General features: G+C 39.7%; 1 protein-coding gene across 15 annotated transcripts in view; it reads left to right on the top strand.

The window, feature by feature from the left end:
* IMMT (inner membrane mitochondrial protein) overlaps window positions 1-27,183 on the top strand; it is a gene marked incomplete at its 3' end in the record, with an annotated part of 45,591 nt that overhangs the window by 6,288 nt on the left and 12,120 nt on the right. For 2 of the 15 annotated variants that reach the window (XM_084900225.1, XM_084900218.1), the window contains exons 2-10: window positions 4,710-4,783; window positions 5,480-5,669; window positions 12,774-12,882; window positions 14,680-14,817; window positions 15,149-15,244; window positions 20,104-20,240; window positions 22,302-22,405; window positions 24,059-24,194; window positions 24,728-24,857. In XM_084900225.1, coding sequence (XP_084756351.1) covers window positions 4,710-4,783; window positions 5,480-5,669; window positions 12,774-12,882; window positions 14,680-14,817; window positions 15,149-15,244; window positions 20,104-20,240; window positions 22,302-22,405; window positions 24,059-24,194; window positions 24,728-24,857 — 1,114 coding nt within the window. Of the gene's footprint in view, window positions 1-4,709; window positions 4,784-5,479; window positions 5,670-12,773; window positions 12,883-14,679; window positions 14,818-15,148; window positions 15,253-20,103; window positions 20,241-22,301; window positions 22,406-24,058; window positions 24,195-24,727; window positions 24,873-27,183 lie in introns of those variants that run through there. The other 13 variants (XM_084900228.1, XM_084900226.1, XM_084900219.1 and 10 more) reach the window with 9 other exon arrangements.

Below are 27,183 nucleotides of genomic sequence, written 5' to 3'. Positions count from 1 at the left end.
AGTGCGCTTCCACAAAGGGAGCTTAGGCCCGCTCCTGGCTCCTTTATATTTTAAGTTTTGTTTGAAAGTTTAAAATATTGTTTCATATCTTATTTCCATCCTTGACATACTCTGCTAAAAGAAACCAGTTGGCATTTTGTTGAATGTTCTGCTTGGAACTCTTTAGCTAAATCTATCAGTTCATTAAGTATAGCTATAGCTGTATCTAATTTTCTATTGGATCCCTTTTCTCCCAGCTTCTAAAAGTATTGTTTTCTTTTCTTTTTTCTTTTTAAAAAAAATCATATTTTATTGCTTTTCTACAGAGGAAGGGAGAGGGATAGAGAGTTAGAAACATCGATGAGAGAGGAACATTGATCAGCTGTCTCCTGCACACCTCCCACTGGGGATGTGCCTGCAATCAAGGTATATGCCCTTGACTGGAATCGAACCTGGGACCTTTCAGTCTGCAGGCTGACGCTCTATCCACTGAGCCAAACTGGCAAGGGCTGTTTTCTTACTTTTAAGCCCTCACCAACAGCCTCTATGAAGGACATCAGGCTTCTGTTAACAGTCTCTTTAAGGCCCTTCCACCTCTACCCCTTGGTTCCTAAATCATTACCACATGCTTTATGTTTTGTTGCAGCAGCACCCCACTTCAAGATACAAGCAACTCTTTTGATATAGATGTCTCACTTCAAACTTAGTGGTATTAAATAACAGCATCATGTTATTTTATAATATAAATAGCATTTATTATATAGATAAAAATTATGTTTATCTATATTTTAGGAGCCCAATGTACTGATAAGTGCCCCTTGAAAGGAGCTGTGGGCCATGAGGCTGCGGTGGGCACAGGGGCGGGTCTGGCCCATCCTCTGTGCCCTGCCCGGCCCCTCCTGCCATGGCCCCCAGTTCCTTCCTATCTTCTGGCAGCCCTCTTCCCGCCACTGCTGCTGCTCCCTCATGCTGACGGTGCCAGCCCTACTTGCACCTGTTGATGGCCTGGAGCCATTGGGGTCAGTGCCAGCAGTGGGTGTGAATGGGGCTGGTGCTGTCAGTGGTTGAGAGTGGCAGCTGCTGCCCTGATCACCCCTCAAGGAAGAGAGGGAGGTGGAGAATCCCTCAGGGGAGATCGGGGCCAGCAGCCGCCACTCGCACTCACTGACAACACTGAGCATTTGGGACCGGCTCCCGCATGGTTGGCTCCTGGCTCCGGCATGGTTGCGAGTGGTGGCTCTGGCGCTGGCTACAGGTGCAAGTGGGGCCAGCACCTGCAGAGGGTGCTAGTGCCAGGTGGAATGGCAGTGCATGGAAGCAAAGAATTTTCAGTAACCACCAGAGGCTCACCCTAATTACAACAACCAGTGTCCCTCCTTAGTCTGGCATCCTCACTCACCTGCTCCACCATCCCCACCACAGCTGATGCCCTCCATGGTCCACACACGCCCCCTGATGGTCATCGCATGTCATAGCAACCTGTTTGGTTGGTTGGTTGTTCGATTGTTCTATGGTTCAGTCTCTTTGCATATTAGCCTTTTATCATATCTATAATAATAAAAGCATAATATGCTAATTAGACCAGGGGTCCTTCTGGATGACTTGGATGAAGCTGGGGTTGCAAGGGAAGCCTGAGCCCTGGGTATCTGCCGGTGGCCGAGGGAAGCCGGTTCCCAGGTGCCAGAGGGAAGCTAGTGCTGGCAGCTGGGGAAAGGAAGGCCTGCTCTTGTGCAAACATTGTGCATTAGGTCTCTAATAAAAGAGTAATATGCAAATTGACTATCACTCCAACACACAAGATGGCTGCCCCCATGTGGTCAAAGATGGCCAGGAGGGGAGGGCAGTTGGGAGGGACCAGGTTTGCAAGGGAGGGCAGTTGGGGTCATCAAGCCTGCAGGGGAGGGCAGTTAGGCATCAATCAGGCTGGCAGGGGAGTGGTTAGGGGGTGATTAGGCTGGCAGGCAGAAGCGGTTAGGGGCAGTCAGAAAGGCAGGCAGGTGAGTAGTTGGGAGCCAGCAGTCCTGGATTGTGAGAGGGATGTTCAACTGCCCATTTAGGCCTGATCCTAAACAGGCAGTCAGACATCCTTCGAGAGGTTCCAGATTGGAGAGGGTGCAGGGTCGGCTGAGGAACACTCCCCACCCCCATGTATGAATTTTGTGCACCGGGCTTCTAGTATTAAATAATAGCCTTGGCTGGTATGGCTTAGTTTTCAAAAGGTCGAGGGTTTAATTCTCAGTCAAGGGCATGTACCAGGGTTGTAGGTTAGTTCCCTGGCTGCAGGTGGCCCCAGTCCCCACGGCAACCAATTGATGTCTCTCTCTCTTCCCCCTCCCGCTCTTCCTTCCACTCTCTTTAAAAATTAATTGAAAAAATATCCTTGGATGAAGATTAACTAAAAAAAAAAGTCGAATGAAAAATAATGAATTAGAGACTACTTTTTGCGACTTTGAATAAAGTAATGAATATGGACATTGTACGGTTACACAATTGATAACATGCAAAAAGCAAGACAACCAAGACATTATGTGCCTCCTGATGAAGGAACACAATACACCTAAAGCTTTGCCAGAGGGTGAACCTGAGCCTGAGCAAGTGTCTGCATCCAACACTAGTTTACAGGAAGTACAGGACAGGCACATGGTAAATTGTATCTTGAACAAAATCCAGTCTGGAAAATTCTATAGGTAAGCAACCCAGTTCTTCAACAAATTAAATATTGGAGGGAAAACTTCTAGATTAGAAGAGATTTAGAAGATAATAAACTTTTTTTTTTAAGTAGGCCAAACTAAACTGGTGTCCGTGGACTTTTACTTGTGTAATAAAACCATGAAAGCCTTAACTTTTCTAACTTTTAATGTTCTATTCAGTATGTTAAATGCTACGTAGAATATGAAGGTAGGCAATGAATATACTTTTTTAAAATTCGAGAGTCACTGTTTCAGATAAAAATCCTATTAATTTGAGTCATGATATAATCATTTCTGCTTTTTTCTCATATCGAAGTATGAAACTTTTTATTGCTATTATTTTTTTGGTCATAAAAGATAAATTTGTTCACATTTTACCCCTTTTATTTTTTTATTTTATTTCTCTCTCTCTTTTTTTAATCTTTATTGTTCATATTATTACAGATGTCCCTCTTTCCCCCCCTTCCGTTGTTGCCCCCCCCCCTTCCGTTGCTCCCCTCCACCAGGTTCCCACCCCACCCTCTGCCCTTTCCCCACCCATCATTGTCCTCATCCATAGGTGCCCAGTTTATGTTCAGTCTCTTCCCACATCCCCATCTCCCCTTTTCCCCAAGAATCGTCAGTTCACTCCCCTTCCATACCTCTGATTCTGTTATATTCACCAGTTAATATTGTTCATCAGATTAAAAAAAAAAATTGTTTGGTTTTTAGATTCACTTGTTGATAGTTATGTTTTTGTTGATCATAGTTTTTATCTTTATTTACTTTCTCTTCCAAAAGAACCCCCTTCAGCAATTCATATAATTCTGGTTTGCTCTTGCTTGTGGACTGGTGGAAACCTGGCAGCAACCCCTCGCAGACCTTGGCACGTGATCATGGTGGCGGGAACGGGGGCGCTAGGCCAGGGGGCTTATTTGCAGAGGAGATGGTGGGAGGCCACACCACGACCAAGCTACATGGAGGTTATTTTTAAAAGAGAGAGAGACAGAGGAAGAGAGAGAGAGAGAGAGAGAGAACCCAGCTGTTGTGGCTCAGTGGTTGAGTTTCAACCTATGAACCAGGAAGTCACCAGTTCAATTCCCAGCCAGGGTATATGCTGGGGTTGCAGGCTCAGATCCCTGGTAGGGGGCAGCCAGGAGGCAGCAGATCAGTGATTCTCTCTCATTGTTGGTGTTTCTGTCTCTTCCTCTCCCTTCCTCTCTGAAATTAAAAAAGAAAAAAAAAAAGCATATGGCAAATTCCACTTATATCCAAGAAATAATTAACATATATAACACTTAAAAGTGCTAATTGGTCATCTAACATAATAATAGACTAATATGCAAATTAAGCTTCACTCTGCTATACCAGCTATGCTCACCAGCCAATCAGAGTGAGATGCAAACTAACCCAACAAAGATGGTTGTTAATTTGCATATGCAGAGGGAGGAGTAAAGACTGAAGACGGCATAGAAGGAAGAGGGAGGAAAAGTGGAAAGCCAGGTGGCTGCTGGAGGGAAAGCACTGGCAGCACGTGCAGGGTGGGGCGAGGTGTGCAGTTGGTGCAAGGCCCCAGAGGTGGCAGCAGCGGGTGCAGCCTCGGAGGCAGTGGCCCAGGCAGCGGCAGACGCAGTGGGATGAGGCGTGCTGCCTTGGTGGCAGTGCGCGCAACCGCGGAGATGGTGGCAGATGTGGCCTCGGGCACTGTGGGGCGGGGCCCCGCCTGCCCTGCCTGCCGCAAAGGGAGAGGTGGGGGTGGCGGGAGGGAAGCCCGCTGGAAGTCTTGCAGGAATATTCCTGCAACAGGTGCCTAGTAGTCTAATAATACCTTTTTAAAAAATCTTAAAATTTATTTTATATGAACTTTGGGGATGCAAGAAACATCATTGTTTTTAAAGATCTGTAACTATGCTTCATGGTAAATTAATTTCTGAAAGTAAATTAATTTTTGTTCAATGAAGACATTTATAATAAAAGTATTAGTTCTTAAGTTACCAACTCTAAAAGCTTTCCACATTCCTTTTGCTGTATTGGTTCTGATGTTTTCTTCTTCCTCTCTAGAGTTGTCTCTGTGGGAAGTTTATCCTCCGTCCCTTACGACCATGCCGAAGATACTCTACTACAGGCGGTTCTGGGTACGTAGTATGTCTCACTGTAAATAGACTTTTAACTGTATGCGAAGGGGTGTGTGTGTGTGTGTTCCTTGACTATGGGAATAGCTGCTTGGACTTTTTTGTTAAGGGGTACGAACACTGGAGCTTTACTGTAATATCTTTGGATTATTGGTATTTGTGGGTGAAAGTTTGTTATGATTCTCTTTTTGGTTCTTTGGTAATTGGGTGGCATTCAAGATAGAAGCTCCCCCCTCCTGTGCTGTCTTCCACTCTATGGCAAATAGATTTATATCCAGAACTCAGCACATTGTAATTTAAAAACTGTTAGTTGTGTTTGTTTATTTGTATTATTTTACTTTTATAAATGGTTTATTATATTTACAGAAATGTTTAAGGGAAGAGTAAATTTGAAAATGAGTGCTAGTTCTTTTTTGGGTTCAAAAGAAATTTCATGATTGTGAACATCTTGAATGTTAAGTGTTAAAGAACAGATTGCTTCATAGCTACCTATTCTAGCCATTACTGTATTTCAATTTGTTTTAGTTACTCATAAGTAAATGTGGTTTTCTATTGTGGACATGTTTAAATCAGGGAAAGGTGATGTGCAGCTGCGCTAATAAACTTGCTGTGATCTGAAGGAGTGGTAGAGGTTCGAGGTCTTTGCATAAAGTTAGGAGAGCCAAGAAATATAAATGTGTTCCTATTTCTTTCACTTAGGATGTCTCCTGCCAAAATTGCTGGGGCTGGTCTTTTGTTTGTTGGCGGAGGAATTGGTGGCACTATCCTGTATGCCAAATTGGATTCTCATTTCCGAGAAAGTGTAGAGAAAACCATACCTTACTCAGACAAGCTCTTTGAGACGGTTCTTGGTTCCTCGCCTTATAGTATTTCATTGTCAAAGAAGCCGGTAAGCATTTTAAATATTACTTCAATTTGCCCTGTAGCGTGCTTTTAAAAGCAGGTTGTTTTCATCTTGAAAGTATCTTGCATGTATAATTCAGTAGATCTTGCATGTATAATTCAGTAGATGCGTTTGTCAGGTTTTTTAAAATATTAATCTGTAGTGTTGTATTTTTATCCCTTTGAATTCCCATAAGTGCTCCCACTTAGTATACACCGTATAGGAAATAATTGGTTGGCACATGCAGGTAAATGGAAGAGCTAGTTCTGGTAGAGGTAACCCTGGCTGTCCTGTGAACTGAGGGTCCGTGTCAGCCCTCACCATTGCCGCTGTCAAGCTCTGACTTACACTACTGAAGACCAATGTAGAATGGTCCTGACACAGAACCCAAATGTTTAAAAAAATATATATTTTATTGATTTTTTACAGAGAGGAAGGGAGAGGGATAGAGAGCTAGAAACATCGATGAGAGAGAGACATCAATCAGCTGCCTCCTACACACCCCCTACCGGGGATGTGCTGCAACCAATGTACATGCCCTTGACCGGAATTGAACCTGGGACCTTTCAGTCCACAGGCCGACGCTCTATCCATTGAGCCAAACCGGTTTTGGCTTAACCCAGATATTTTTGTTAGTACTGGCTCCTTGTGGGCCACAAATCAGTCAGAATTTTCAGCTACATACTAATTGGTTCTTTAGTACTGGCATTCCTTGGACTTCGTACATATTCTTCAGAGTTTCACCCTTGTTTTCCTCCATCAACCTTAAAAAAAAAAAATCTTAAATATATTTTCATTCAAACAATTGCTTAAAAAAATTTACAAAAGAGAGTGGGGATATTTGCTGATTTAGTATTGGGTATTTCTTTACGTTGTGAGGCTGGACTTGGCTGATCAGTTTATTCATAGAAGCTGGTGGACTTCTGTTCTCCAGTATCTAGCATGGTCTAGAGACCAACCCTGTAACAAAGTTAATATTTAAAAAAGCAAGTATCCTCTGACAACCCCTAGCGCCCAAACATGCTTTTTCAAAATGTTCTTGTTAATCTTCTACATCATTTATTCTTTGTATGAACTTTAAAATGTCTATGCTGCCTGAGGGAGATAGTCTTGCATCTCTAATAATCAAGCAGCAGAATCCTATGGATTCATTCTAAAATCCTCAGTCCATTTTAAGCTCCATAACCCAGGAGAAATAGCTGGAAGCAATTCTAGGAGCATGGGGTCAGGCTGAATAGCTCATAGAAGTGTTCTTTTCTCATTTCACGTGACTTTAAGTGTCATTCTTTGTAGATGACATTTTTGTCTCTCTCAATAATAACTTTGGCTTTTCTCAGTCATTTAGCTACTCCTCTGAACATTTCCACTAGGATAACTTGGCAGGTCCATGTTGGACCACCTCAAAATTTACATACTTCCCAGTTTGCTTTATTTGTATTAGGATAGTACCATGCCATCCGTCCGGTAGATAGGTTAGAATTCTTGGATTCATTTCCATAGTTGCCTAATTTTATTAGCTATTCTATTGTGTTTAATCTCTGATATTCTGTTTCTTGCATTACTAATTTCCTTATCCCAGTTCTGACCTTTATCATTTCACTAGTGGCCCAGTGCATGAAATTCGTGCACATGGGGGGGGTGTGTGTGTCCCTCATCCCGGCCTACACCTTCTCCAATCTGGGACCCCTCGGGGCAGTTGGACATTCCTCTTGCAATTTGGGTCTGCTGGCTCCTAACCACTCACCTGCCTGCCTGCCTGCTTGATCGCCCCTAATCATTCTGCCTGCCAGCCTGATTTCCCCCCCTGTCCCCCTTTCTGGCCTGCTCACCCTAAACTGCTCCCCCTGCTGGCCTGCTTATCCCAACTGCCCCCCCACCATCCTGCTTGCCCCCAACTACCCCCCCTTGCCAGCCTGCTCGCCCTCAATGCGGGTGTGTGTGTGTCGTCGTTCCCCCCCCCCCCCCTCCCCCGCCGCCTGATCGCCCTCAAGTGCCCCCCTCTCCGCTGGCCTGAGTGCCCCCCCCGCCCCCCCCCCCCGCTGGCCTGCTCGCCCCCAATTGCCCCCCCTGCCAGACTGCTTGCCCCAACTGCCCCCCCTCTCCTGCTGTCTGATCGTCCCTAACCTGCCTCTGTCTTGGCCCCACCGTCATGGCTTTGTCTTGAAGGACGTCTGGAAGGTCTCCTGGTCTAATAAGCATATTAGCCTTTTATTAGTACAGATATGCAAATGATTTTACAGACTAGATTAGTTCCTCTCCTCCTACACAGTCTTCTTTCCTTTTTGTTTTGTTAATCCTCACCCGGAGGATTTTTTCCCCCATTGATTTTTAGAATGAGTGGAAGGGATGGGGAAAGAGAGGGAAAAGTTCATGTGAGAGAGACACATTGATTGGTTGCCTCCCACACATGCCATGACCAGGGCCAGGGATCCATGACTTTGACCAAATCAAACCTGCGACCCTTCAGTCCTCAGGCTGGTGCTATAACTACTGAGCAAAAACAGCTAGGACGCACACAGCCTTTTCCATCCTTCTCCCATTCTCCTTCCCCCAGATCTCTCCTAACATAATCTAGGCCAGTGGTAGGCAACTCATTAGTCAACAGAGCCAAATATCAACAATGCAACGATTGAAAATTCTTTTGAGAGCCAGATTTTTGAAACTTAAACTTCTAACGTCAATTCTTCAAAATAGACTCTCCCAGGCCTTGGTATTTTATGGAAGAGCCACACTCAAGGAGCCAAAGAGCCGTATGTGGCTCTTGAGCCGTAGATTACCAACCATGGATCTAGGCAATCCTCATATCAATATCAGAGAATCTTATAAGTGCCATAATGTTTTTATGAGCTCACTTATCAGGAACTTTTGTACATTTTTTATTGTTTAAAAGATAGGATTACAGAATGTAAAAACTATAGACTTTAGAAATTGTCTCATGTTCTAAATAAGGAAAGTGGATCCAAGAGTGGTTAACTGTTAGCCTAAGAGCTGGTCATCAGTTCCTTTCTTCTGTAGTTGGTGGTTTTTACTATTTCCTAGGTTGACATTTGATACGTTTGCCATTGACCTTTTGGGCTTTATCTCTGAATGGTCCTTGGCTTCATGCCAGTTTACTTTATAAATATACCTGTGCTTTCCATTCTTATTCAGCAAAAGTATGTCGAATGCTTATTATGTACCCAGGCACTGTTCCAAGGGCCTTGGTTAAAGTGGAGAACTACACAAAGACCCCTTCTATTTGCACAACTTTTGCCATTGTGGTCTTCTACCCAGAATTACTTCCTTTCTTTTGCCTACTAACGTTTTCTTCAAGTCCTGCATCCTTCACTTACACAGACCAAAGTGAGTTTTGTCACCTCTAAATTAAAATAGCAATTAGTGTTTTTTTTTTTAATTTTTACCATTTATTAGCATTCTGAACTGTCATGCATTGCTTTTGTTTGTTTGTTTGTTTATTTTTATAGTTATTCCTCAGCTGAGGATATTTTTTAAATTGTGTCCCAACCATGTGGATTAAACCCACAACACAGAGACGTGCCCTTGATCAGGAATCAAACCCTCAATCCTCCGGTGCTGTGGGCCAATGCTCTAACTACTTGGGCATCCTAGCCAAGGCTTAACTTACTGCTTTTTTTTTTTTTTTTTTTAAATAAATTTTTATTGTTCATATTATTACAAATGTTCCTTTTTCCCCCCCTCACCATTGCTCTCCTCCACCAGGTTTCCACCCCACCCTCTGCCCTTTCCCCACTCCCCATTGTCCTCATCCATAGGTGCACAGTTTATGTTCAGTCTCTTCCCACGCCCCCCTCTCCCCTTTTCCCCAAGAATCATCAGTTCACTCCCCTTCCATACCTCTGATTCTATTATATTCAACAGTTACTATTGTTCATCAGATTTTTTTTTTTTTAATTTCCTTGGTTTTTAGATTCACTTGTTGATAGTTACGTATTTGTTGTTCATAATTTTTATCTTTGTTTACTTTCTCTTCTGAAAGAACCCCCTTCAGCAATTCATATAATTCTGGTTTGGTGGTGATGAACTCCTTTAGCTTTTTTTTATTAGTGAAGCTCTTTATCTGACCTTTGATTCTGAGTGATAGCTTTGCTGGATAGATTATCTTTGGCTGTAGGTTCTTACTATTCATCACCTTGAATATTTCTTGCCATTCCCTTCTGGCCTGCATGGTTTCTGTTGAGAAGTCAGCTGACAATCGTATAGGTGCTCCTTTATATGTAACTACCTTCTTTGCTCTTGCTTCTTTTAATATTCTCTCTTTGTCTTTTGCTCTTGGAATTTTAATTATGAGGTGTCTTGGTGTGGTCCTCTTTGGATTCCTTTTGTTTGGAGTTCTGTGCGCTTCCTGGACTTGTAAGTCTAATTCTTTCACCAGGTGGGGGAAGTTTTCTGTCACTATTTCTTTCAGTATGTTTTCGATATCTTGCTCTCTCTCATCTTCTGGTACCCCCATAATTCTGATGTTGGTTCGCTTGAAGTTGTCCCAGAGGTTTCTTACATTATTTTCAATTTTCTGGATTCTCTTGCCTTCTAGCTTCTGTGGAGGAGTGTCTTCTGGCTCTTTATGTTCCAAATCTTTGACTTGATTCTTGCGATCTTCCCTTTTGTTTTTAGGACTCTTGGGCTTTTCCAGCTCCTCCGCGCCTCCTTCTGGTTTTGTCCTTGCTTCTCGCTGTAGAATTTCCAGTCAGTCAACCTTCCTGTAGTTCTGGGCAATGTCCGTTTTATATTTTAGTTGTATTTTATTGAAATTGTTGTGTGCGGCTGCGGCTAGGTCTTCACCTGGGCGCAGCCATCTTGGATCCTCCAACTTACTGCTTTTAAAAAATATACATTTTATGGGAATCCTTTTAGTGCCAACATGGTTATTTATGCAAAGACAGTAAATATTGAGAGAAAATAAACTTAAAATCTTTTTGATGGGCATAGAGTAAGATTTGCCTAAATGAAGACAAATGTTATATTCTTTGTTGAGACTTCGTATGTCTACAAGTGTCATTTCTCTCAAATTTATGTACTTCTCTAAAATTTCTCCTAAATTTGTATATAGTTTGAAAATGACATATACATGTACATATACACGCACACACACACATAGCTACGTAATAGAATTCAAATCGATTTTTCTAGAGGTTGAAGAATTAGACAGGACGGTTATAGTTCATATAGAGGGATAAATAATGTAGCTAAGAACATTTTGAAAAGTGTCAGATGGCCGAAACTGGTTTGGCTCGGTGGATAGAACGTCGGCCTTCAGATTGAAAGGTCCCAGGTTTGATTCCCATCAAGGGCGTGTACCTTGGTTGCGTGCACACCCCCAGTAGGGGGTGTTAAAGAGGCAGCTGATCGATGATTCTCTCTCATCTATGTTTCTAACTCTCTATCCCTCTCTCTTCCTCTCTGTAAAAAAATCAATAAAATATATATATTAAAAACTTTGTTATAATCCTTTAATAAAACAATAAATTTTTTTTGTTTTTAGTTTTTTTTTTTTGTTGTTTGTTTTTTTTTTACAATAAGGTTTTGACACAGAATTAAAAATTAGAGATAAAACCAATAAGGCTATGTCCTGGCTGGTTTAGCTTATTGGATAGAGTGTCCGTCTATGGACTGAAGAGTATCCAGTTTGACTCTGGTCAAAGGCACATACCTGGGTTTGTGGGCTCAATCTCCAGTAAAGGTGTGCAAAAGGCAGCCAATCAGTGATTCTCTCTTGCCATTGATATTTCTATCTCTCTCTCCCTCTCTCTTCCTCTCTAAAATAAATAAAAATATTAAAAAAAGAATAAATAAGTCTAGAAATAAATCATATTCATACACAAGCACTCATTTATTGTGAGAGTATGAGTTTCTAGAATCATATATGAAAGTTATCCATTAATATATGTTGAAAATATTCAATCTCTTTGACCCAGCAGTTTCTCTTTTGGCAAACTCTTACAGATACCACTCTATAGTGCTTTTCTATTATATGGATAAGGATGTTTAACAAAACAAAACAGAAATCAACTTGAATGACCAAAAATAGGGGAGTAATTGGCCAAGTTATGGGTTTTGCAACTAAATTAGGGTATGCAGTTAAATTAGGATATTTTTCAGCAAGAAAGAATTTCTTGACTTGGAAGAGAATGTTCATAATATATTGTTAAATGAGAAAAGAGCAAGTTACATGGTAATTTGTATAATATAATCCTATTTTAGTTTAAAGAAATGAGAATTTGTATGTGTGTATATGCCTGAACTTCTCCTCGGAGTGCGGGTGTGGGGAAGGTTGAGTTCAGCTATTAGCAGTAGCAACATGAGAATACCGGAAAGGAAAGGAGCAATAGAGAGGCAAATTAAAACTATTGCTTTATCTTGATATTATTTTGCTTGTTATAGTGAGTGTGTATTTCATGATTTAAAAAATAAAATTTTAATAAAAATAAAATATATGTTTAATTCTGGTAGTTATAAAGTTCAGGGCCATTTCTGCTTTGTTTGAGCAGTCATCTTTGAGACATCTGAGTCCCACTGTCTACCAAGTTCTGGCAAAAAGTGGTAAATGAAAATATTGCTATTTCTCAGTAATTTTCTCTAGCACATCATCTGGCAGCCCTGTTAATGAACAATGCCTTAAACTAAACGCAGGTGGTAATTGTGAGAGAGGCGTGACAATTAGATGATATATTATAGTATGTAGTTGCATGAATTTTAGAGATTAAAGATATAAAAAGCTAATTTTCATTTTTACTCAGAGCCTATAAAAATCACTTGTTTCTAACACGTGATTTAGGAAGCATATGGAAATAGTCTTCTTAATATTGTATGTGTAAAAAGTGGTATTTAAAGGTAGACTCATACATCATGTACTTTATTAGTTGCCTTAAGAGAAGTCTTTCTTACTATTAATCCTTTGGAATGAAATTTTTGAACTGCATTTTTCTAATATGAAGGCTTCTCTTAATAAGGTTAATAAAAAATTATGTTGTATAATGCTAACCCTACGTTAAAAGCCTAAAAGACTTGGTTATTGAAATACATGCTACTGTATGCTACATTTTTGAATAAACAGTATTGTATCTGAAATGTTAAATGTTTTTCATTTCCAAGATTGAGTCTGGTCCACTAAAAATCTCCAGTGTATCAGAGGTAATGAAAGAATCGAAACTGCCTGCTTCACAGCTCCAGAAACAAAAGGGCGACACTCCAGCTTCAATAGGTACCTATATTTATAATCATTCTTTTAAAATTGTGGGTAAATGAATTGTTTTAATGTATTTGTATCCGTGGTTAAGAGGATGGCCTTTCTGCATGAAGGACTCTCATTTTAGGAGTTGAGAGGTTGGGAGGGATATGGAATTGGGCTTTATTATGAATAGCTGCTAAGGGAGGGTAATGGCAAGAATTGTCTTATCTGCAACAGACTTTATTTATTTTTTCTTTTATTTATTTTCCTTCTGACTCCTAGCTTTCCCCCTCAGATTTACATATTCTCTTTTTGCACCTATTTTTTCCCTGTTCACTATTTTTTTCTTCCTCTCTATTCTTAGTAATTAAAGTATCTGATCTAGTTTAAATCTGTAGATTTTTTTGCCATCATGATTTATTAATAAATCCCACCTTATGTACTATTAGTGTACAGTACTGAACCAAACTCTAACCTGTTCAGTGATACACTTCAAATGTGTTACTGAACAGGTTAGAACTCCTTAGTCACCTCTGTCCTCAATTAAGTCAGTGGACTTTTTCCATTTGGCAAATACTATGTGCCAGGCAGTCTTCTAGGTACTGGGGATATAGCAATGAATAAATAGTAAACACTAACAAATACAAACTCTGGAAATATTCCTTAGTGGTATGAGGGGAGGGAGATCATGTATTAGATACATAAGTAAAATGCATATATAGGATGTTCGTGGTAAGTCAGTGTGGGAGGGAATATTGCAGTTCTAATGGAGTCAGTGGGGAAAGGTTCGCCTGGAAGTTTTCCTTTGAACTAAGGCTAAGAGGTGAGGAAGTGAGTCACAGAAGGCTGGCGGCGAAAGGCATCCCAGGTAGGGTAATTCACTAGGGCAAGGGCTGGACATTTTCCAGCAAGGAGCAGGTGAAGCTGGAGTGTGAACAAGAGAACACTAGCAAATGAGGCCAGCAAGGGAGCAGAAAGCCTACTGTGGCAGTCCTGGAGGCCATCCTAAGAATTTGCTTAAAAAAAAAAATAGAATTTTGCTTTATATCTGAGTGGGATGGGAAGTCCTTGGGAGGGTGTTGAGTCAGGTGACTGATATCTGACTTTTATTTTAATAAGATCACTATGTGGAGAATACGTAGGGTCCAGTGGAGGAGAGCAGGAGGCTAATAGATTTTGTGATAATCTAGTTTTATCTCTTTTCTCCATTTTGTTGCTCTTTCCCCTTTTATTCCACCTCTATAATTACTCATTTTCTCTTTACTTTTATTTATAACTTATGAGCTCTTGAGTTTTTCATCTTTCTTTAAAAATGTCTATGAAATAATTTTAACAGAGTTCTGTTCTTCACTAATTCACTATCTTTACTGTGATCCTCTTGTGTTTAAAATGTTCATCTTGTTCTCGCTCACACCTTGTTTCATCTCTACCACTCTTCAATTAAAAATGATTTTTTGGTTAATTAATTTCTTTTGTCTGCCTTCTTCATTCTCTTTTTTTCTTTGTTATTATTTTCTTATGTTGTAAAAATCTTATGTACGCCTCTCATATGTTGATATTTAGTGCACTTAGTACTGTTACTAGAAGCCTTGCTTGTGCATAATGATGGTTAAACTGCAGGTGGATGCTGGCAAGGCTCTTTTCTCTAGTGTTTCTTAGCTGTTGTATCTTGTGGGTTTGGGTATGTGATGGAAAGTGCCCCTGTGTATTTGTGTGTTTGAATAGTGGCGGCACATCCACTTGTGTTTTTAAGGGTGGTAATAGTAGTGGATACCTGTGTATTTCTGTTATTCCATGAAACTATAAATACCATGAGTAACATATTTACAGCATCGACAGAGGCAGCCAAAATTATTTCTGCAGCAGGTGATACACTGTCGGTCCCTGCTCCTGCGGTTCAGCATGAGGAATCTATAAAAAATGGTCACACTCACAGTGATGAAGGAAAACCCAAATCTGCAACTTCAGGTAGTTTAATTATTTATATTGTGGTTTTACAAATGATATGCTCTTCAGAACTATTTAATACCTAGACAACCCCTAGATACTATTGTAAGTACACATTTATATTGATTTTAAGTCTGCAGACTTGCTTAGGTAATTTTTATAATTTCATAGTCTGAATAAATCTTTGAAAACAAGGAGTCTGAGAACTGATTTCTTATTTCTTCATGTTGGAGTCATTGAATGATGCTGTCAGTTGGTATATCTGGCAAGTAAAACGATGGTATTTTTATATCCCTCTGAGCTTTCGAAATTCTATGCTTAAATTTGCTTTCCTCTCTACTTTTGCTGCAAGAGGAAGCATCCTCAACTTCTGTAAGGGAGCGACCACCTGAAGAAGTTGCAGCTCGCCTTGCACAACAAGAAAAGCAACAACAAGTTAAGCTTGAGTGTATGTAACCCAGACGATTCCTGAAGTACTTAGAGTCATCCCTATTAGTTGCTCTCTTCTTCCACCATCAGCATAAGTTTCTCATCTGTCAGCTAGTTCCGATTCCTTTTGTTTCCTTAGTGGCCTTGCTCTATTCACCACCTTCATTTTATCACTTGTGTTCTTTCCATCTAAACTTCTTTTACCCAAGTAACAAGGGCTATTAGTGTACTGTTGGTGAAAACTCCAAATAATACTTGTACTTTCTCCATTTGTTTTTATTGTGGTTAGTGCTAAAGGTCCTTTGTACTCTGGTGAACAGATACTGTTTGCAATGTACCTGAGTCCTTTTTTTAATTTTTACTTTCTTCAATTACAATTGACATTCATTATTGTATTAGTTTTAGGTATATATCATAATGGTTAGATACTTAGATAATTTAAGTGATCCCCCAATAAATCTAGTACTCAAGAGGCACCATACATAATTATTACAGTATTGTAGACTATATTCTTATGTTGTACTTTACATCCCCATGCCTGTTCTGTAATTGCCAATTTATATTTCTTAATCCCTTTTCTTTTTTCATTCAGTCCCCCAATCCCATTCTCTTGGCAACTATCATTTTGTTCTCTGTATCTATCAGTCTCTTTCTGTTTATTTTTTTAGGTTCCACATATAAGTGAAAGCGTATCATATTTGTTTTTCTCTGTCTGACTTATTTCATTTAGCATAATACTCTAGGTTCATTCATGCTGTCACAATTGGTAATATTTCACTATTTTTTTATGGCTGAGTAATATTCCATTATATATATATATGTACCACATCTTCTTTATCCACTCCTCTGTTGATGGGCACTTAGGTTGCTTCCATATTTTGGCTATTGTAAGTAATGCTGCAGTGAACATAGGGATGCATATATCTTTTTGAATTGGTGTTTTGGATTTCTTTGGGTAATACCTAGAAGTGGAATTGCTGTTCCATTTTTAATTTTTGAAGAACCTCCATACTGTTTTCCATAGCAGCTGCATTAATTTGAATTCCTACCAACAGTGCATGAGGGTTCCCTTTTCTCTACATCCTTGCCAACACTTGTTTATTGATTTATTGATGATAGCCATTCTGACAGGTGTGAAGTGATATCTTCACGTTTTTAATTTGCATTTCTCTGATGATTAGAGATGTTAAGCATCTTTTCGTATGTCCTCCTGGGAGAAATATCTAGTCAAGTCCTTTGCCCATTTTTTAATTGGATTGTTTGAGTTTTTTGGTGTTAAGTTGCATGGCCTAAGAGCCTTTTAATTGTTAAATTCATAAATTTATTTGTGCAGTTCAGAGTGGCTCACTCTCTGCTTTATTGCCCAGCCTCTGTGCTCTCACTGAAGTAGCCCTCTTATCTGACATTGGTGGGGGACAGATGTTCCACACATTTCTGATTTCCAGCTAACTGAAGCTTATTTCTTCTTACATTTCAATTTTAAGTTTTCTGATGGTCTAAAAAAAGTTAATAGATGTGTAAAAATGTATTTTCCTGTATTAAATAAGGCACATGGTACATAATTTATTGTACTGTGCTGCATTGTATTGATGTCTCATGGTAGTGGGCATGTAGCTTTACGATGAATTGAGAAAATGTTTGCTTTACATTTTTTAGAGTTTTGTTTTTGTGTGTTTTCTGTTGTTTGTTTATTTTTGTCTCTCCTTACCCCTTTTCTATTTGTCTTCTGCCTTGAGTGGTTCCTGTTTCCCTTCTAGTGCGTTGGATCTGCCCTACTTACTCTGAGGAGGCAAGTTTGTTAGAATTGTGTCAAGTATAGAAGGGACAGAGGAGCATAGGTGTAGATTTGTCTGTTTTTTTGTTTATTGATGTGTGTGTTTTTTTTTTTTTTTTTTGAGAATGTTGTATTTTTTGAGGAATATTTTGGTGTTTAAATAAGTGAAATATTTCTATTTTTTCTACTTTTTAATTTTTTCTGAATTCTTTACTATAAATCAATATCACTTTTCCCTTTTATTTATGTTTTTTATTTTTTACTCTTCTTTTATCATATGGACAATTTGAAGTAAGCCATAAATTTAAGATGGCAATGTCTGCTGCTTCATTACATTCCTTTTTTCATTGTCTAGTTATTTTTATCTTTCATTTTGGGCAAAGTAAGAATTTTCAGGATTTTTTTCTGTCCCAAACCTTAATTTACATTATCAAGAACCAAAGCACAGCCGAAACCAGTTTGGCTCAGTGGATAGAGCATCAGTCTGCAGACTGGAAGGTCCCGGGTTCGATTCCGGTCAAGGGCATGTACATTGGTTGCGGGCACATCCCCAATGGGGGGTGTGCAGGAGGCAGCTGGTCGATGTTCTTCTCTCATCGATATTTCTAGCTCTCTATCCCTCTCCCTTCCTTTCTGTAAAAAAATCAATAAAGTATATTTAAAAAAAAGAAAAAAGAATCAAAGCACAAAAAAATCAACAAGTTGGACTATATCAAACTAAAAAAACTTCTATGCAGCAAAAAAAAAAAAAAACACCCGTCAACGAAATGAAAAGGCAACCTGTAGAATAAGAGAAAATATTTGCAAACCATATATCTGATATGGGGTTTAATATCTAAAATATACACTGAGTGGCCAGATTATTATGATCTCTAAACGCATAATAATTTGGCCACTCAGTGTATATCCTATATAATAAAAGGCTGTTAATGAAAACAAAACAAAACAAAAAAAACAACAACATTGAAACCTGTAAAGAATTTTTGTGAGTTCATTTGAGCCAAACTCTCGACATGCCGGGAAGCAGAACCTCAACGAATTGAGATAATGATCCGAAGAATGGCGGGTTACATTTCTATTTATACATTGCAATCAGAGGAGGGATATAGGTGGGTTATATGAAATTCATTTGTGATTGATTACGGAGGTGGGAGAAAGCAAAAAACGGTGGGAAACCCCTGGGATTGGATAAAAAGTAAAATGATGGACATATACTTAGGTGGGTAAAGGATCAATTAACATGATAAAGAAGGAATTTGAGGTATCTGTCCTGGTGCCCACCACATTTAGTTATGCCCAGGGGCTCCAGAAAAAGGGAAGTTACAAGTTAACAAGACATCTCACAGATATGTTATCTTAGAGGCAAAAAGGCTCAGTAAAGAAGATCTAAGTTGATCTTTGTCAGGGAAAATATCGGCCTAGGAAATGACTACCCACTATAATCTGTTTGTAGTTAATTATTTAATTTTCAAACCATCTTTTGTGGTTATTTTAGGTCTCTGAGTTTGCAAGACTGTCACACAGGCCTCCCCTGAGTTTGTCAGATTAGCATCATGTGGCTCCTTTCATCCATAGGCTAATATGCAAATTGTCCCCTGGACCAGGAGTTCGACTAGCAGGCAGGCCAGCCAACCACCCATATCCCCTCTCCCTGGTGAGGCTGGCCAGACCCCACCCGTGCACGAATTCATGCACCAAGCCTCTACACACACACACACACACACACACACACACTCTCTCTCTCTCTCTCTCTCTCTCTCTCTCTGGCTCTCTGGCTCTCTCTCTCATTCATTCTGTGTGTGTGTGTGTGTGAGACCGGGCCTCTACATACACACACACTCTGAGTGGCCACACACACACACACACACACACACACTGAGTGGCCAGATTATTATGCGTTCAGAGATCATAATAATCTGGCCACTCTGTATATGGAACTCATACAACTCATATATAAAAAGATAAAGCAAAGTGAATAGAACTCTGAGAGGGCCTCAAGCCAGCAGTCTGATCTCCTGGGGTCTGCTAGCCTCTGTAAAGTGGTTTATTTTTATTTTATGCTTGAAATAATGTCCCACCACTAATTCACTGGGTTCCCAGATACATGCCCTTGACTGGGAATCCAACCCTTGACCATTTGGTGCATAGGCCTACACCCTAACCACTTGGACACACTGACCAGGGCTAGCTTTCTCTATCTGTGTCGCAGAGGTATTGTGTGTGGCTCATCAGGTTCCATTTGTCCCCTAGTTTATGCTGCTTTTGCTCCAAGTCACCTTTTGTTTTTATCTCAGGTACCAAATATATTTTCCTTTTTTTGGTTATCTGATATTGGATAAATTTATATTCTCACTGGCCTTCTTTTTTCAAATGACCATTTTTTCACTTTAGTATTGTATCTAAAATCATTCGTTGCTTTACTTTAAAACAAAAAATTAGTTTTCTTTTGACTTCTGAAGCAGCTGATCTTAAATACTGTTATCTTAAATACTGGTATCTGCTAATTTCTGAGTTCTTTGTGGAAAACACTGTCCATTTTCAAGTTACCTTTTCTTTTTTTGTTTGCATGTTTTCTTGTCTTTTTCTTTCTCTTGTCTGCCTGTTATGTTCTGTCTTGGTGATAGAAATAATTTAATGTGAGTGTCCCTTCTTGCTGAGGAGATGAAAATGGCTACCTTTTTTTAAAATTACCTTTTTCCCTGTGGTTCTATATGATTATTATTTAAAATGAAAAATGCCAGTGGTTATGCTGAACTTAAAGCTTCTAATAGATGAAAGGGACTATAATGCCCTAAATCTTGTTCCTCTCATTTGAAATAAATGCTAGCCTTCTTCAAGCATTTTTTTTCTTTCTTAAAATAACCACCAAACACTTTTTATTTTGGAAAAATTTTAGGTGTACATACAATAAAAATAGTATAATGAATCCCCACAAATCTGTCATCCAAATTCAAAATTACTAATTATGTTTTTTTTTTTTTTTTTTTTTTTTTTTTAATCATTTTGGGAGTACTACAATGGAAAACTCAGTAGAAGAGTGAAAGTTTAAAATAAAGTCATATGTGGGGGGAGTCAATTTTTTTTAACTGTTCTTTTTACTTTAGCTCTAGCCAAGAGCTTAGAAGATGCTCTGAGCCACACTGCTCACATCACTCAGCAGGCCGTTGTAGCTCAGAACGCGGCAGTGCAGGCCGTCAATGCCCACTCCAGCATACTAAAAGCAGCCATGGACAACTCTGAGGTGAGCCCAGGACCTGTGGTGCTTAAGAAACTGAGGTCTTCCTCCTGGCAGGGCTTTCTCTCACTCAGCGAAGGTCATCTAAAGTAACTGACTTTTAAAAAGACAGCAGAAAGGAACCAGAAATGAATGTTCTCTAATGAATTTTTATGGTGTTCTGTCTCACAACAATGATATGGTACACAAATTATTTCAGATTTGCTTTCATATCTTAATGGTGCTTCATTGTATTTGTTGTTTGCTTTCTACTTTTTGCTTTAAAATAGCCAACTTGTTGTTTTGAGATACTTTTAGATTGACATGCAGTTGTAAAAAGTAATTCAGGGAGATCCCACGTACCCTAAAACACCAGTTATTTATGTTGATCATTTAACTTATATTTAACAGGCTAAAGGATAAAGTAATTACATTAATTGAAAAATGTAATGCCAGAACTCAGTAAGTTTCGTTTATAATTACATTCAGTTATTTAGTACATAAAAATATACCTGATACCAAGTCATTTAAATAATAAAATATGTTAACTATAAATCTCATGGATCAGGAGGATCATGCATAATCAGTAAAGTTACTTTTTTACCATAACTATAGTTTTTTAAAAATTAAATGCACTTTACATTGTTTTAGTCACATGCACATATAGCACAAAAGAGTTAAATAAGACCTTTGACATAAATAGAAACTAACCTTTGAAAACTTAAAATTCTATTTTACTCAAAGTCCAAGGGAAAAAAAAATTCAGTCAGAGTTCAGTCAGGAAAGTGGAAACCACACAGAATACTTAATATGCTCGTTATACAAGCAGGAATGGGAAAGCTAGAAGTTGCATATCAGGAAGTTGGTTTCAAACCCAGGTGGGCCAGTGTCTTTCAGAAGAACACTGGTTAGAAACTGTAAACAACCATGGTACTACTTGGGTGGAAGGCTACATAAGAGGGTATTTCTTCCTAGTGAGCCCATAATGTGTAGTGCATGAGGACTGAAATCTACTGCAGCCCAGACTTTACAACTAAAGAACACCTTGTAGTAGCAGTTAACTATTAGGGAGTATTAGCTGGTATTACAAAATAATCAGGAAAATGTATGAACAAAAGTTTTGAAATGTTATGGATTCCATCGTCTGCTTCTTCTAGTAAAAGCTGCAGGTGCATGTGGGCTCCGTAATCCAGTGCCTATCAGAGCAGTGTTTGGAACAGAGTTGGCTTGATGGCAGGGGAGTCTGGTGTCTGTTTCACAGGACGGTTTATCTTTGGTCATCTAGAAATATAAATACCTTTAACAAAGGGAAACACATTTTGGCCCCCAGGATGTCATTAACACTTACATGATTTATAAGCCTTTTTGAGTTCATTATAAAGGACTCTGTTAATATAATACCAGGGGGCTCTAACAGCATACTATAGAGCCTTGGAAAATTTGATATAAATGACAAGATACTGCTATCATCCAATCCAGCATTCTTTCTTTTTGTATTTATTGATTTATTTATTATTTAAAAAATATTTTATTGACTTTTTAACAGAGAGGAAGGGAGAGGGATAGAGAGTTAGAAACATCAATGAGAGAGAAACATCGATTAGATACCTCCTACACACCCTCTACTGGGGATGTGCCCGCAACCGAGGTACATGCCATTGCCTAGAGTCGAACCTGGGACCCTTCAGTCCGCAGGCCGATGCTCTATACACCACTGAGCCAAACTGGTTCGATTCCGGTCAAGGGCATGTACCTTGGTTGCGGGCACATCCCCAGTAGGGGGTGTACAAGAGGCAGCTGACCGATGATTCTCTCTCATCGATGTTTCTAACTCTCTATCCCTCTCTCTTCCTCTCTGTAAAAATATCAATAAAATATTAAAAAAATAAACACTGCCTTTATAATTATCCAAAGTGTATATATACATTTTTTGGAGCTATCCTATATTATTAAAAAATTAATTTATTTTCTAAGTACATTTGACATACACTATTATATTAGTTTCAGGTGCCAGCATGCTGATTAGACATTATAAGTCTTACAAAGCAATTGCCCCAATAAAGCTAGTAATGAAGACTTTTTGTTTAGATTGCAGGTGAGAAGAAGTCAGCTCAGTGGCGCACAGTGGAAGGTGCACTGAAGGAACGCAGAAAGGCAGTAGATGAGGCTGCCGATGCCCTTCTCAAAGCCAAGTAATTACTCATGGACTTTAACAAGTAATTAGGGCCTCCTGGTGGCTTTCTTCGGGCTGGGTTTTCTTTGTATTGTCTGTACAGGAGGAAGCAGAGAAACCCTTTCCTCCCCTCCACCTGTTCTTGATTTGGTATTAGGAACACAAGTTTAAAAAGGAGAGATGAAATATAATTAGGCCACAGGCCAAAATAAATTTGACAGGAACCTATAGAAGAGATCTTGTGTGAGAGGCAGTTTTTCTTTGGGTTATTGCTTAGGTCAGTGGTCGGCAAACCGCGGCTCGCAAGCCACATGCGGCTCTTTGGCCCCTTGAGTGTGGCTCTTCCACAAAATACCACATGTGGGTGCACACGTTCAGTGAGATTGAAACTTCGTGGTCCATGCACAGAAGGTTTTCGGCCTGGGCAAGTCTATTTTGAAGTGCCCTTAGAACACTCCAGGGGCCAAAGAGCCGCATGTGGCTCGAGAGCCGCGGTTTGCTGACCACTGGCTTAGGTGATGCTTCTCCACAGATTTACTGAGCTGCCATAATTTCAAGATTTTTCTTGGATATTTTGAGCAGTTTTATTAGAATTTAAAGAGTATCTCACAATTTCTTTGCCCTAATCACCAAAGTAGTTATATATAAATATAATGGGTTAGTTTTATGCCACCTTGACCTCGATTTCTAGAGTTTGGCTAAAACTCCAGCATGCAAACCAAATACAAGATCAACTTCTGATGATAGAAACCTACTTACATTTGAATAAAGGTTTTCATCAACATAATGGAATTGTTATATGTCATTCAAAATTTTGCTGTCTTCCTTAAAGCCTATTGGGAGATTTACTAGTAGACATTTGCTTACATTACTCTAGACCAGGGGTGGGGGACGTCCAGCTTACAAAATCATTTGGTCTGCCCCTGCCCAGGCCTTAGGGGTGAGTTAATTAAATGTTTGACCAAATACTGCAGGCTAATTTTAAAGTTGATAATTTTGTATGGCCCGTGAATGATGTTATAAAGTAACTGAAAGGCCCTTGGCAGAAAAAGGTTCCCCACCCCTGCTCTAGACCATGAATCAGGGCTCTGGGTCTATGTTTTGTGTGGCCAGACCACAGTCTCTGGCCTGTGAAACATTCTGAATAGTGATGTGTCCTCGACACCGGCTACTTGCTCATTGAGCTCTTTGGCCTCCTCCCTTGCCTTTGCCTTCTTTACACTCTCTCATTGCAGAGGAGTCAGCCTAATCCTTACAAAAACCACCATTTGGAGTGGCCTTCATGTGGCGGGCACTGTGCCAGGCTTATGAATTGCCTCTGATCCCTCTTAATGCAAGTGTCCGCAGCTAAGGAGAGGCTGACCTGGAGCAGAATCCAGGTCCCCTGGTTTTGCGGCCTCTGTCTTTCCTGTGCGCCATGCACTTCCCTCCGTCCCTCTGGGAAGTTTAGCTTCTGAGCGAGGTGTTTTCAGCTGTTGGCAAGAACAGCTTCTCTGCCTATTGACTGAGAAGGCATTAAGTCCCCCCCCCCCCCCCAAAAAAAAAAAAAAAACCCCAACAAAAACCAACAAAAACACAACAAACTTTAAACAATTGAATGTTGTATTTAAACTCTTTTAAAAAGTTGACAAGGAATAATATTAAACCTTTGTTTGGTTTTATTGTTTTTCAGAGAACAGTTGGAGAAGATGAAAAGTGTAATTGAAAACGCAAAGAAAAAAGAGGTTGCTGGGGCCAGACCTCATATAACTGCTGCAGAGGGCAAACTTCGCAGCATGATAGTTGATCTCGATAATGTGGTTCAAAAGGTGGGGTTTACGTCGCTTATAAGTATATTTTACTTTTAAATGTTATCCTAAAGTTTAGACAAAAGATTTTAAAAATACTGGAAAATAATAAATTCCTACTATATCTGTCCCTTTTCTTATGCAAAGAATATTATAATAGTTGTTGCAGATTTTACAAATTTGAGTTGGACACAAAGTAGATTATAGGTAACATTTTTTGGTTATGGTGGTTACCGCTTAAAGAAAATTTCCATTGTAGCAGACTTTCCTCTGCACCTGCGATCTGTGTGGGTAGTTTTCTGGGAGCCAGAGAAAGAGATACACGGGCACTCTCTTGTGGGGGCACTGTGGGCTGGGAGAGGGCTTGCCCGGGGTATTGGAATAGAAATAGAAGGAAACAAAGACATGGCTTATGTTTCTTTTCCTGAGCTCTAGATTTCTCTCTCTATATTGTTTATATATTCCCAACCAAATGTAAAGAAATAGATGAACATAACTTCTGGGTTTCAGAATGTGTATTTGTCATTGAGCCATGTAACCCTGTGTTTGTTCAGGTGGAAGCAGCTCAGTCTGAGGCTAAGGTTGTGTCTCAGTACCATGAGCTCGTGGTCCAAGCCCGCGATGAGTTTAAGCGAGAATTGGACAGTATTACTCCACATGTCTTGCCAGGGTGGAAAGGAATGAGTAAGTATAATTGAAGTGTTGGCATTTCTCTTTTTTCATTTTTAAACAACAGATAGACTAATTTGACTTCAACTCCATTCATCTAGTCCAAACCCCTCTGACATGCATAGTGTTTACAACATTTTATTTTGGTCACTGGTGTGACAGGTAATAGGCCTGTGACAGGACTCTCATGGTTTTAGCTATAGTGAACACAAGTTCTAGCCAGTGTTTGATTCCAATCTGGTCTCTGCTACTCAAAATAAACAAGTTGTTTTGTTTTTGTTTTTTATTGATATCCAAGTGAGTGAGAGTGATACTATAACCTTGATTCTGTTAGAATATTATACATACGTAAAATTATTCAAAACCTTTGGTACTTTTAAAAATATTCATAATGAATTAAGGTGCCTTTACTGCTGTGTGACTCCCCCAGGGACACTGCAGGGAGAAGGGAATTGGCTGTGAGGCTCCTGCCTTCAAATGGCTCAGATTGCAGGGAACTTTGATGGTTAAGCACTTACACAGTGTACCTGCAGGGAATATATTTCATTTCCTGAAGTGCTCTGCAGGTAGTAAGAATTAGAGGTTACCAGACTCAACAAAATCAAAATGCTCCTTAAATGTCAGTGTCTGTTAGAAACTGAACATCAGGTAGGACCTGAAGAACTGGTGTTAAGGTGTCAAGGTTGAATCATGGAACCATGGCTGGTCCACGGAGCTAAGGTAAAAAAGACCAGTGCAGGGATTTTGTCCGCATTGTGGCCAGCCTGGCAGCTTTAATGATAAGGCTTTCAAAAATTAACTCAGACATTTAATTCAGTTTTTTAAATTCAGCTTATTGACTTGAGGTATCAGACTCATGTTAAAGACAAAAATAAAAGCAGGAGAAACACACGTAGTTCAGTCTGGGAACAGTGGTTCTTGTTTGCCCAAGAGGGCAGTGTGGGAAGACTACCCAAGCAGGTTAGTGACGCCACTTCTGCACATCTCCCTCCTCAGTTTCTCCAAGGCTGTGCTTCATTGAGGTAACTTATCACCTCAATAACAGCTGAGGAGACCTCCCCTCTTCATCTTACTCCAGAAGTCACCCTACCACATTACATTATCTTATCCTTGTGAAATTCTTTCTTAATGGTTTTTGTGTTTTTGTGTATCTGTGACATTGGAAGACAGTGTGGAGACTCGGTTGGCTGAAATAAATGCAATAGGCTGAAAGGGCAGGATAGGGACAGGCTGTGTGTATGGAGAGTTAGTTATGAGTGCTATCCCTACGAATTTGCATCCACTCATTTAAAATACTGCCTTTGGTCTCACTAGGCTAAATTCTGCTAATTTTTGCATGTCTGGCTCAGATTTTTTTTATTGTTTAAAGTATTACATGTCTCCTTTTTCCCCCTGATTAACCCCCCACCCCTTGTCACTCCCATCTCCCAGCACATGCCCTCACCCCTCTACTGTCTGTATCCATTGGTCATGCTAATATGCATGCATACAAGTGCTTTGGTTGATCTCCAACCCCCCTCCCCTTCTAACCTTCTCCCTGAGGTTGGACAGTCTGCTTAGTGCCACCTTGTCTCTGGATCCATTTTTGTTCATCGGTTTATGTTGATCATTATATCCAACATATGAGTGAAATCATGTGATATTTATCTTTCTCCAACTGGCTTATTTCACTTAGCATAATTCTTCCAGGTCCATCCATGCTGTTGCAAATGGTTAAAGTTCCTTCTTTTTTATTGCAGTGTAGTATTCCATTGTGTAGATGAACCACAGTTTTCTAATCCACTCATCTGCTGATGGGCACTTAGGCTGTTTCCAAATCTTAGCTATGGTGAATTGTGCTGCTATGAACAAAGGGGTGCACATATCCTTCCTGATTGTTGTTTATGATTTCTTGGGATGTAGTCCTAGAGGTGGGGTTACTGGGTCAAATGGGAGTTCCATTTTTCATTTTTTGAGGAAACTCCATACTTTTTGCCACAGTGGGTGCACCAGTCTGTATTCCCAACCAGCTCCTCGCCAGCACTTGTCATTTGTTGATGATAGCCATTCTGATGGGTGTGAGATGGTACCTCGTTGTTTTGATTTGCATTTCTCAGATGATTAGTGACTTTGAGCATGTTTATATATGTCTCACGGCCTTCTGTATGTCCTCTTTCAAAAAGTGTCTACTTAGATCATTTGCCCATATTTTTTATTGGATTGTTTATCTTTTGTTAAGTTGTATGAGTGAAGTTTTTTTTAAAAAAAAAATATATATATATTTTTTAAACATATTTTTATTGATTTTATACAGAGAGGAAGGGAGAGGAATAGAGAGCCAGAAACGTCAATGAGAGAGAGT

The sequence above is a fragment of the Pipistrellus hanaki genome (assembly GCF_964339955.1).
Source record: "Pipistrellus hanaki genome assembly, chromosome: 12".
NCBI lineage: Eukaryota > Metazoa > Chordata > Mammalia > Chiroptera > Vespertilionidae > Pipistrellus > Pipistrellus hanaki.
Note: the sequence above shows the minus strand (reverse complement) of the source record. Positions and strands in the feature narration are given on the sequence as shown.